This window comes from Leuciscus leuciscus (genome assembly GCF_965113295.1).
Source record: "Leuciscus leuciscus genome assembly, chromosome: 10".
Taxonomy (NCBI): domain Eukaryota; kingdom Metazoa; phylum Chordata; class Actinopteri; order Cypriniformes; family Leuciscidae; genus Leuciscus; species Leuciscus leuciscus.
The window spans coordinates 7,779,214-7,791,670 of record NC_138734.1 but is presented as its reverse complement, the minus strand read 5'-3'; the positions used below and the strand labels follow the sequence as shown (position 1 = coordinate 7,791,670).

General features: G+C 37.9%; 1 protein-coding gene and 1 long non-coding RNA gene across 2 annotated transcripts; both read left to right on the top strand.

Annotated features, from left to right (window-relative positions):
- Positions 1-4,057: 4,057 nt before the first annotated feature.
- Positions 4,058-7,017, top strand: LOC309508645. The gene is made up of 3 exons (XR_014209636.1): positions 4,058-4,241; positions 5,651-5,812; positions 6,203-7,017. It is a non-coding gene; the product is annotated as an uncharacterized lncRNA (long non-coding RNA).
- A 2,292-nt stretch (positions 7,018-9,309) lies between these two features.
- Positions 9,310-11,505, top strand: LOC309508687 (uncharacterized protein). Its single transcript, XM_082183164.1, has 5 exons — positions 9,310-9,693; positions 9,959-10,050; positions 10,188-10,267; positions 10,376-10,497; positions 11,191-11,505. The coding sequence occupies exons 1-5, from the start codon at positions 9,689-9,691 to the stop codon at positions 11,225-11,227; spliced, it is 336 nt and encodes a 111-aa protein (XP_082039290.1). The 5' UTR covers positions 9,310-9,688; the 3' UTR covers positions 11,228-11,505.
- Positions 11,506-12,457: the final 952 nt, after the last annotated feature.

The window sequence follows — 12,457 nt, the reverse complement described above, 5'->3', positions numbered from 1 at the left end:
TTGTTATGGTGTGTTGTACGATGACTGACTGATCCCATTTGATCCCATTTATTTGATTCATTGCATGTGGAATAAACTTGAATTGAATTTGAGTAACTTAACTGAAGTAAAAATCTGTAATTGACCACAGACATTGATTATTGATTATGATTAAACTAACGTTATGTGATATGTGAAATATTCCATCCTTAGAGCACTCCAGATCCAGGAGAGCTGCTTTCGGTCAGACGGCTGGTCGGGAGGTTTGGACGTCCGATTCTGATGACCGTGATCAGGATCCGCTGCCCCGAGATGGACAAAGTAAGTTACACAATTTCCTTACTTGAGTGAAAGTAAGTTACAGATACTTCTGGTTAAATATTACTCAGTTACAAGTAAAAGTTGAAAAGACTGATTTTTACTTGAGTAAAAGTACAGAAGTACTTGTTTTTAAAAGTACTTAAGTATGAAAAATTTAAAGTAAATGTCAATGCATTGTTTTATTATTGTTTGTAATACTTACAGTACCTTATGCCTCTGAATCTATGCCTGCCTACCCACCCTCATATCAATATATAATTTATTTCTAGAACACAGTTCCTGTAGTGGGATTGAATGTGAGATTGAATAAGTGCTCTCAATAACGTCCACAATAGTTTCGGGCTGTTCCCTCAAATAGTGCCCTATTTAAAGATTTTTGGCTTTTAGGATGAATATGTCAGCCACTGTTATAAGCTAGTGTGCTCCAAAACAATGACAAAATGAGCATTTAAAAGACCAAACCCAACATTGAAAATGAAAGTCAGATTGATGTCAGAATCCAACTACTTTCTACTCAAGGACCTTGACATAAATGTAACGTTAGTGGAGTAAAAAGTATGATACTTGTCTTTCAAATGTAGTGAAGTTAAAGTAAAATGTTTCCAGAAAAAATAGTACTCAAGTAAAGTACAGATACTCAAAAAGTGTACTTAAGTACAGTACTCAAATAAATGTACTTTGTTACTGTCCACCTCTGCCGCTGCCAGACCCGACCCAGACACAGAGCCAGGATCGTCCTGGATATTTACCATCTCTGTCTTCTGAGTTTTCTGTTTCTGTGTCCACAGGTCAGGCTCACGGGACGAGGGCGAAGCAGAACCCAGATGTTGGACGTCCGTCCACTTCATCTAACCACTCTCGCAGAGGTCAGAATAGGCTTTTAATAAAGATGTAATGGCTTAGTTTCTATTTCTATTTACAATGGCTGATTTGTCAACTAAACCAACTAAAGTAACGATAACACTTTATTTTGATGGTCCCTTTTGAACATTCTGTTGACTATACGTAACTTTGCAACTACATGTCGACTAACTCTCATTAGAGTATCAGTAGACTCTCTCCTTAATATCTGCAAACTCTTTATTGTAATGCTCCACCAACAGACACTTGTACTGACAACAAGTAACTTTTCAACTACATGTCAACTTATTCTAACCCTACCAGTCTAATACTCTACTAATACAGGGTCCCCGCGGATCCTTAAAAAGTCTTAAAAGGTCTTAAATTCGATTTTTTTTATTTAAGGCCATAAAAAGTCTTAAAAAGTCTTATTTTTACTTATGAAAGGTCTTACATTTCAGATGACACTTTGACTTAGACTTATCTAAATGCTTTCGAAATTAAACCTATCTAATTAGCGTAGGCCTACGTATTATTATTTTTATTTCTATCTTTGTCATCTTTGTGGATTTGCTTGTTCACGTGACAATTCGCGTCACTTACGGCAGTATATTAGCCTACGTCTGTCTCCTGCACGCGAGAGGAGAGAAGAAAACGAGTAAATGTCAGTTCGATTGTAAGTTCATTCTTTATGTGCTTAGGAGTGTGCAATATTGTCTATGAACTATGATGATATTTTAATCATTGTTTTAACTATGTACGAGGCACTGCGAGTGCGAGCTGACATCACGTTTGTCTCTCAGGCTTGCTTTCACTGCGTGATGTGTCAGTGCAGTTATAGATGTCCCCAAATTAGTTTTTGTCTTATATTTATATCATATTATGTTGTTATATTAGAATATCACATGATCAAGAGTGCCGTTTTCCTTTGCACAATTGCAAATGTGCTATTTATTTTATACAACAGTTAAATGAACAATAAAGTTAACATTGTGAGTTACTTTTTGGACACAATATTGTCAATTTTCACTTTATATCGCCGACGAGAATTTCATAATGAAGCCGTAGTCCAACAGACAGATTTGTTTTTTACTGAAATCCGCGTTTTGAACGAATCATTTTAACGATTCAATGAACAAACAATCACTTGTTTTCTGAATGAATCAGCCGTTTGAACCATAGACATCATATAGATAGACGCCCTATCGACCGCTACTGCCTACTGGCGCGGGCGAGCCGTGGGGCCGCCATCTTAGACCGGTCACCCGCTCCACTCAGTGTAATCTGTATGGCAGGTGCAATGAGCTGTCAGCGCATTTAATTAATCATACCTCACTGAATACCGAACTGATTTTCACGCGGGTTTGTTTGCTGCAAAGGTCATTCATGTAGCTATTATACAGGACACATGGTTCGGCGTATTTTAATATTCATAGTAGGCTTAACAGTAATATAATATTCTGATATAAGATATAAAGTGACCAGACGTCCAAAATCAAAATATGTGATGTAGGATATAAGCTATTTTATAAATCACACACTATAAATATGATAAAGAAGCAGAAACAGATAGTTGCAGTAAAGTAAGATATTTTAATAAGTTGAAGAAACGTGTGTGTTTTACATTTACATTGCTTCCTGATATCACGTGCGCAAACACAAATAACCTATATTTATATATATATAAAACAGTTATGTCCGGTCGAACAATGTATGAATTAACTTAAGATTGGATTGCGGTAAAAGTAAGTTTCGTGCCTCTTACAAGTGCTTTCGAACTTCTTTCTGATCTGAATGGTATGTGGAAAACACTTGAGTTGAGGGAGGGAGAAAACACGCAACTGAATGCCTTTTCAAGCGTCTCAATACTTGAAAAACCACAGGAAACTACTTTTAAACACGAAATTACTTGATTTACAGAGGGTCTATTCGCACGTTTATAAACGTTAACGTTACCTGAGGTAATTTTCCTGGACCTTTTTACAGAAGGTAAAAGTCGCCGTAATCTTTACTGACATTGTCCGAAATGATTACTGAGATGGCACATTCGGACGGGACTAAAATAACCGAGAAGCTCTTGTAATTATTACTTTACCCCACCTCTCCATGTCAGGTGAACACCGGCTGGTGCAGTAAACATTGCCTAGCTAACGTTAGCTGGCTACGATATCAGTACAGTAATATCAAAGATCCTTGCTCCTTCTCAATTATCTGGTAATATTCTATTCACAAAATACAACCAATAGTACGGTAATGTTAAAAGTAATCCCCCGGGCCCTATTTGCGATGGTCCGCCGATTAGAACAGGAAAATACTCCACAGTGCTCTAGCATCTTCACTGCTGCCACGCAACGAAACTAGGAACACGACCGGTTTAAGATGGCGGCCGCATTTCTCAGTGCCCAGCGGCCAATAGGGCATCTAGTCTCTATATAATATCTATGGTTTGAACAAATCGGTTGAATAAATGACTCCAACAACTCGCTTATTAAGACAGTGACTTGCCGCCACCTACTGGTGGTTTTAGTTTCATATTTAAAGTATTCTTTAATTAAAACATAAAAAAACTGTACAGTAAATCATTAAATAATTTAAAAATATCATCTAATTATTATCGACAAAACGTTGAAAATATCGAGACATATTTTTGTCAATATTGCGCACCCCTAATGTACGGTATTCATTTTGATTTCTTCAGGTCTTAAAAAGGTCTTAAAAAGCCTCAAATTTGACTTTAAAAATTGTGCAGGTACCCTGTAATACTCTAATGAGAGTTAGTAGACATGTAGGTGCAATTTTACTTGTAGACAACTGAATGTCTGTTGGGAGGAGCATTTTACTATTAAGATTTGAATAGTAAAATGTAAGTTATATCATTATGTCATTGCTTAATTTGATGTCAGAGATGGGTCTAATAGTTGTTTTCATTAGTTTTTTCTTCATTTCAGAAAAAGCTCCAGAACGTCTTAGCCTCAGGATCTGGAAGGCTACGAAGGGACTTTTCAGCTGCTGTTCCGGTAGTGCTGTGACTGTTGTGGAGCGTTTTATTCCAGAACCATCGTCACCTTCTCCAGATCACTCCGGCGTCAAGCCAAATAATGGTAAATCATTATTTCTCCAACATTATTTTAAACAGTATTATCTTGTTTTCCACTCAAAATAAGGCTTGTTTTTACAGAATATTAAAATTATTTCCCCCATTATAATATTATTTTCTCGACCAGCGCTGACATTTTTTAAATAAAACAATGGATCTAGCAACAGACACTCTACTAACTATAAGTAACTTTTCAACTACATGTCAACTTATTCTAACCCTAACGGTCAACTAATACTCTACTAATACTCTAATGAGAGTTAGTAGACATGTGCAGTGTTACTTATAGACCAATTATAGGTTTGTAAACATCCGGGATGCGTGCGCATCGTGGTTGCAGAAAGACCCGTTTAACAGCTGATCCTTACACGGATACGGATAAGAATAATACTAATAGCTCGATTTAAAACATTTTATATTTAATTTTCGTAATGTTCTCCGCATATTTTTTTGACCACTTTTGGTCCCGACATGCGCAGTAGAACCTGCGTGACGCCGTGTGACGTAGGGTGATAATTCCCCTATAGACTTATAGAATGTCTTAAAGGGACCAAAATAAAGTGAAACCAATTTTTTCCAACATTCATCTGACATTTTCGGAACATTCCGAGAACATTCAAAAGTAACGTTCCCATAATGACAAATTATAAAATAGAATGTTCCTTTAACCAAGATAAAACATTTTTGAAACGTTGAAAAAACTGGACGTTTTGAACGTTCAGGGAACATTTAGAAATAATGTTTTCTTAATTGAATGGGAATGTTAGCAAAACGTTCTCAATAAGGCATGAGCTCGATGGCTGTCTGACACACACCAGAAACACACGCACAGAAAGCCGCTTCACAGACAGCATACGATCCAGAAAAGAATTCAATTTCACCACTTATTGCTCTTGAATTGTCAAAAACATGCAAAATTGTCAAAATGGCTGTCGTGCCGAGTATTACAGAGTCAGTTATGTCATAAATAAGACATTGCTATGCATTTAATAAATGTGTTTAATAAAATATATCTATATTTAGATATGGCCCATATGATCTTTACCATTACAGGAACTGAGCCACATGTGCCAGAGTTGGCCAAATGAAGCCTGGAAATGTATGTTTTCTTTTTAATTAAAGATCAGATAAAATAAGAAAAATAACTTTAGCGTTGAATCGGAATCACCTCGTAATCGTGATAATAGTGAAATAAAATTACTATTAATATTGTGAAATAATATGTTGGGACATTTATGCAGGCATTAAGCAGAAGTCAGGTGGATAGCGTGAACAATTCCCATTACTTTAGATTTGTAACTTTACAGATAAGATTTGAATAGTAAAATGTAAGTTATATCATTATGTCATTGCTTAATTTGACGTCAGAGATGGGTTTAATAGTTGTTTTCATTTGTTTTTTCTTCATTTCAGAAAAAGCTCCAGAACGAATGAAGAAACCTGGTCGTTTCCGTAAGCGCTGGAGGGGTTTTTTCAGCAGAAATGTTGTGGAGCCTTTTATTCCTCCAGCAGATCCTGTTTCTGAACCATCATCGTCACCTTCTCCAGATCACTCCGGCGTCAAGCCAAATCATGGTAAATCATTATTTCTCCATCATTATTTTAAACAGTATTATCTTGTTTTCCACTCAAAATAAGGCTTGTTTTTACAGAATATTAAAATGATTTCCCCCATTATAAAATAATTTTCTCGACCAGCGCTGACATTTTTTAAATAAAACAATGGATCTAGCAACAGACACTCTACTAACTATAAGTCTACTAATACTCTACTAATACTCTAATGAGAGTTAGTAGACATGTAGGTGCAATGTTACTGATAGACTTATAGAATGTTTTAAAGGGACCAAAATAAAGTGAAACCAAAGTAACAATTTGATGTGACCACTGACATTGATAATTAATATAATAAAAATAAAAAAATAATAAAAACAGTTTTTGATATCTGAAATGTTCCATCCTCAGGTCGCTCTGGATCCCGGAGAACTGTTTCCACAGATTCCTCTCCGGGCATCACGCCATCCTCAGCTTGGTCCTCACCCTGGTCCTCACCCCCCCCTGAGGCCCATGTCGAGAGAGGAAGTAGAGAGTTGTTGAGTCTGAGCAGCCGAGGCTCGGACAGCGTCGAGGGGAGCTGGAGTGGCGATGGATCGGAGAGCCCAAGCGACAAGGGTTTGTCCAGGTCCAACAGCTTCGAAGGGTTTCTGTGTCCTCCGCTGCCGGGTCAAGTTCCTGTCGAGCCAACAGAGACATCAACTGGCCGAACTGCTCGGCGTGCCGTGGACGCTTCTCCTGTGAACGAGAGCTCAACAGGTGAGACTGAAATAAGGCTTGGCAGTGCAAAGTCTACAGATAGAGATTTAGCTATTTCATGCATAACTGAGTCAAGTTTTTAACACGTCCGATCACATTTACTGTTGCTCGACCAGCACTGATATTTTTAAAATAAAACAATGGATCTAGCAAGCTAATAATTGTCTCATATTTTTCTGTTTGTTTTTCAGAGTCCTTTGAGTCTCTCTATAACGTGGAAAAGTTAATTGGATCCGGAGTATTTGGCAGGGTTTTCCTGGGAACACGCAAATTTGATGGCAAAAAGGTAAATCTTACTGAATTGTACAAACATTTTGCTCTTGCATGCATCAAAACACATTTAAAACAATTTACAGATGGTTTAATACTTAATACAAAGCCAGGTGCTTGAAAACTGTTACTGTTATTGAAACTGTTTTTTTGTTTTTTTTTGTGCAGGTTGCCATCAAGCGGATACGCAAGATTGACAATGATCGTTATCTTTATATTGTAAGTTGGCCAAAACCTGAATGTGTATTGAGTTGTTTAAGTGCAGATTACTTTAGTTAATACACCCGTAGGAAGCATTAGGTATAAATGTGATCAACAAATAAGCCTAGAGGCACCAAATAACTTTGAGCTGAAAAGGCTCTTTTGAACGCATCTAAAAAGATCAAAGAATAGTACATTTCAAAATGATGTTTTCTTCAGATTTTTACCCAGCTAACCTTCTGTCTGCTTCTTCTCTCTAGCCTGGGAATCGCGAACCTCTCGTTACAGAAGTGGCGCTGCTGATGATGATGAGGCGAGAACCCATAAGCCCCTTCGTCATACAACTGTACGAGTGGTTTGAACATCCTAAAGAATTCTCTCTGGTTATGGAGTATCCGGAGGCCTACGAGACCTTGTATGACATAATCACTCGTCAACCTTGGAGTGACTGCTTCTCACGGGTCGTCATGAGACAGGCTGTGCGGGCAGTGCTACACTGCATCCATCATGGTGTTTTCCATAATGACATTCATGCTGAGAATTTCCTGTTTGAGAAAGACACGCTAGATCTCAAGCTGATAGACTTTGGCTGCGGTCAGCTATTTAGTAGTGAAGGCTACGAGAGCAACAGATACAGGGGTGAGCATTTTGGGAGTGTGGAAACCTGAAGCTAGTGACTTACAAATTTTTTGATGATGCTTTAAAAAAAAAAAGCTCAACAATGTGCAAATGTCTTCCTTACAGGATTTCGGGAATACTGCCCACCTGAAGTCATTACAGAACCTCGATTCCACGCCGTCCCAGCAAACGTCTGGTCTCTAGGAGTGTTGCTGTACGAGTTGTCGAACTTTTGTCTTCCTTTTCGTAATAGAATGGAAATCACACAAGCCGAAGTTACATTTCAGAACCCCAACTTATCCAAACGTGAGTGAATAATGATGATAACATTGATAAACACACATAAAGCAAACGAGTTGTACAGAAAGTTAAAGGTTATAGTGTGTCAGAATTTTTATATATACTGTAGCTCAACGTACACCGAGAGCATCGCTGTTTTCAAAAATGCCAGGTCACATGGTCATGACTAACCAGCTCTCTCCTTATTAAAATGTGTACAGACTGCAGGGATTTGATTGGACAGTGTCTTGCTCTGGATCCAGCTGAACGCCCCAGCTTGGAGCAGATGTTACAACATCCATGGTTTGTTCGTACACTACGCTAGATTGGAGAAGCTGAGGAGATTCACTCGATCAGTTTCAGGTGTGTGGAAGTGTAACAAGCAGAGTAGGATTATTATCTTTTGTCTTAAATTCTGGATTATTTGTAGTGAGATTTTCAAATTTGTGTTCATTGTAATGTTCTTGTTATAGTCAAATCACCTTCATTTATATAGCGCTTGATACTATATGATAATGGTAAATCATTATTTCTCCAACATTATTTAAAAAGTATTATCTTGTTTTCCACAAAAAAATAAGGCTTGTTTTTACAGAATATTAAAATTATTTCCCCCATTATAATATTATTTTCTCGACCAGCGCTGACATTTTTTAAATAAAACAATGGATCTAGATAAAGTGAAACCAAAGTAACAATTTGATGTGACCACTGACATTGATCATTAATATTATAAAAAAATAAATAAAACAAAAACTGTTTTTGATATCTGAAATGTTCCATCCTCAGGCCACTCCAGATCCTGGAAAACTGCTTCCACAGATTTTTCTCCGGGCATCACATCCGCCATCGCTGCACTGACGAGAATGTCTCCCAAGCGTTGGGCTGGATGTAATAATCCACATAGCCTCTCTCTATTTACTCCCGAAATCTGAACCGCTGAAGACGAGGTGGATTAAGTTTGTTTTTGAAGAAAATGCTCCCTCAACTCTACCAAAATTCGTTTATGTCTGCTCGAATCATTTTACACCGGACAGCTTTTTGAATGAGGCTCAGTATAAAGCAGGTTTTGCAAAAAAATGGCTCCTGAAGGATGTAGCAGTGCCAACTGTTCGTGATCCAGCTACACATCTAGAAGTATGTATTACGCGTTGGTTTTCCAAATTGCCTTTGAATTTGTCAAGTTCATAATAACATGTTAGACTTATAAAGTTTGTGATAGCATGTGATAGCACCATGAGTCCAGCTATGTTGTTATTTTTTTATCGCGCTGATAGTGGAATCTTGATTTGTTAAGGACAGCACATCAGAACAGAGCAGCCAAACCAGAGATGTTGCTTGCCAGACAGACGCAAAACCGCTGACCAAGTCTGTTGGTACTCAGTCATCAATGAAGACGTTTCATGTTCGCTACAGGAGTTCAGGTATGTTTATGTATTACATGATACTGCTTATACAGAGGACCTATAACTAGTCTTGTTACACAATAAGTGTCACATAACAGTAACACACAACTACTTTGTATATTACAGGTGTCCAGACGACAGATACAGTTTCAGACATTGACAGTTTGTCACCAGCAGCTGGTTTAATATTTAGGACCTCTACACCTATAAAGTGGCCATCAAAGAGACCTCGTGTGGAACTGGAGGAAGAGGATGACGAAGAAACCCTAATGGACACATCATCTGTAGTAGCACCTGAAGAGCAAGATTATACATTTGATCCAGCAGAGACGGACACAACTTTAACGGAGACAGCAGAGCAGACATGTCGTAAGTTTCAAAACTGTGCATTTGTTTTAGAACAGGGGTGTCAAACTGAGTTCCTTGTTGGCCACAGCACTGCAGAGTTTACCTCTAATCATTATTAAACACACCTGAGGCAGCTAATCAACTCTCTAAGGCTCATTAAAAAAGTTGATCCTTCTGGAACTGAGTTTAACACCCCTGGTTCAGAATTGTATTATTTTTATTATTATTATATTTTGTTACTTTTGTATTTAATATTTGTTAACCAGTACGAGTTTTTGTTTCTTAGTGCTCAAGCAAAATGGCAAAATGAGACGCTAGATCGCCTGAGTGAAAGGGAAAGGGTCATCGTTGGAGGTGACATGAGGGCTGACTCACCAGGTACATAGTTGTAAATAAGAAGGATGCATGGATGCTCGGGTATTTTCCGGATCATGAAGCATAACATGCATAGGTAGTATCTAACTGAATTCAATGCACTCGTGGTAATAATGCTTTGTGTAATATTACTTTCAAAGGCCACTCTGCAAAGTTTGGAAGCTATACATTGATGGACCTTCAGACCAACACCGTTGTGGACACACCAGAGCTGGTTCAGGTGGGAGAGAAGAAATATCAGTATTTAAAAAAAGTACATTTTTGAGAAGTTTAAACGTCCTGGTTTGTCTAAGATGATTGTTTCGTTCCCTATTCTTGTCTATTTCAGAGTAACGAAGTGGGAGGAAGCTACCACATGGAAAAAGGATTACAGAGGAGCCTTGCCCTGTTGGAAGCTCGTGGTGTTACTCTGGAGTGTATTGTAACTGACCGCCACCCACAAATACAAAAGTACCTCAGAGCATAGTTCGAATTACAGGGGGTACTGGGGGGTACTATACCCCCCAATGAAGACCCAGTAGGGGACAGAAATATCAGTTTTGGGGGGGTCAGATAATTTTTCTGATATTGTGAAAAAAATATAATTACAGTTACAATACAAGTCAACTCCTATTTTCACTGTAGGAACATTTTAATGTAAAGCGATTTCAGACACCCCTATTGTGGACCGTACCATTTTTAACCACCGTGGCTAGAAGGAGATAGAGAACGACTTCACCTTCTCAAGCAAGTGTCAACGTTGAATGACAAAACGCTAGTTTCATAAAGTATCATTCTTTTCAACATTCCTTATTTGTATATTCAAAAATATTTAAAATAATCTAATTTAATAGTTATCATTTTTCAATGTAAATGATTTAATTTTATTGGTAACAGCCTAGTTGTTACGGCATCCAGTCTCCGTGATTCTCCCTGTACTCAATCTCGAGCGCCCTCTCCAGAATACTAAGAGCATTGCATACTTCTCCTAGTATGGATCATTTATGATTACGCTGCACCTGTTCTGAATGATCACTGATTACTCATACTATATCTTACTCACTCACTCAGCGTCCTGTGCGAAGTATTGTTTCACCCTGTGTTGCATGTCTGAGCGTTTTCCTGAATTATCCTTGCCTTACTTGTTTCCTCGATTGTCTGCAGCCTGACTTCTGACCCAAGCCTGTTCCCCGGACTCTGATTCTCGCTGCCTGCCCTGAACTTCTGCCCGTCTCTTCATTCCGTCGTCTGCCGCCTGCCCCGACCCCTGCCCGTTCCTGGATTCTGGCCATTCGGCTTATTCGTTTTGCCTGGCTTAACTGGTCAATAAACATTGTTGCATATGGATCTGTCTCTGCCTCCTGAATCGCAACACTAGTGTCTAATTATTTTAATTGAATATATTTATCAAATTTAAGAATTTGAAATGAAAGATGGAGCATACATTTAATAAAATTAGGGGAAAATGCCCTTTATAAAGGTACAAAAAATGATTCTGAGTGTTTTCAAACAGTGATGTAATGAAACATTGACAATTTAAGCTTAATACTAATTATACAATACTAATACTACAATACTAATCTCCACCAACAGAAAGAATTGTGGAAAACACATTAGGCTATATGATGATCTACAAAAAAATACACATTTTTATTATCTTATTATTAAAATAAATTATTATGATTTTACCACCTGCGCCACATTTTGAGGCAGGAAAACCCTGAAATAGGCAATAGGCTTCTTGTAAAGGTATTACTATTTACTAGTAATTAGAATGGTATTTCAGTGCACTTAACTTCTAACTTTTGGGAGTTGATCAAAACAGTTCTCTTTTGGATATATAATAACAATGAGATATTCTGTAGCCTATACTGATTATCAGTTTGTCGCATGTTTAGACCTTGTATGTGTGTTGCACAACACATGTTGCACTTGGCGATCACGGTGGGGATTGATATGGTAGTGGACCATGATGGTCATAGAAGAAGTGAAGGAGCAGTACCCCCCCCAATTATGGTGGGGTAATTCACACTCTGCCTCAGAGAACATAACATCAACCAGTTTTATGATGTGTGGCACATCGAAAAAGGTTTTATTCAATAACATAGATTTATAAGTGGGTATAATATGAAAATTAAGAAATTGTGACAGTTTATAGGCATATCACAAATATTTAGTAGTGGCAAACTGTGAACATCACTGTTTTTATTCTCAGCAGTAAAATGCTTGTCTATATTTTTATTTACAGGGATTGTGAGGAAACTTGAAAACATTTCCAAGATGAAAAATTACGGAACTGGCAGAGAAGCATTAAAAACCACATTTACTGGACTGCATCATCTTCAACCACTGGACCAGAAAGAGTGGCAAAATGGAAATCGATTCTGAACCATGTCAGGAACGTACACAGAGGATCCAAACTTTCCTGCTC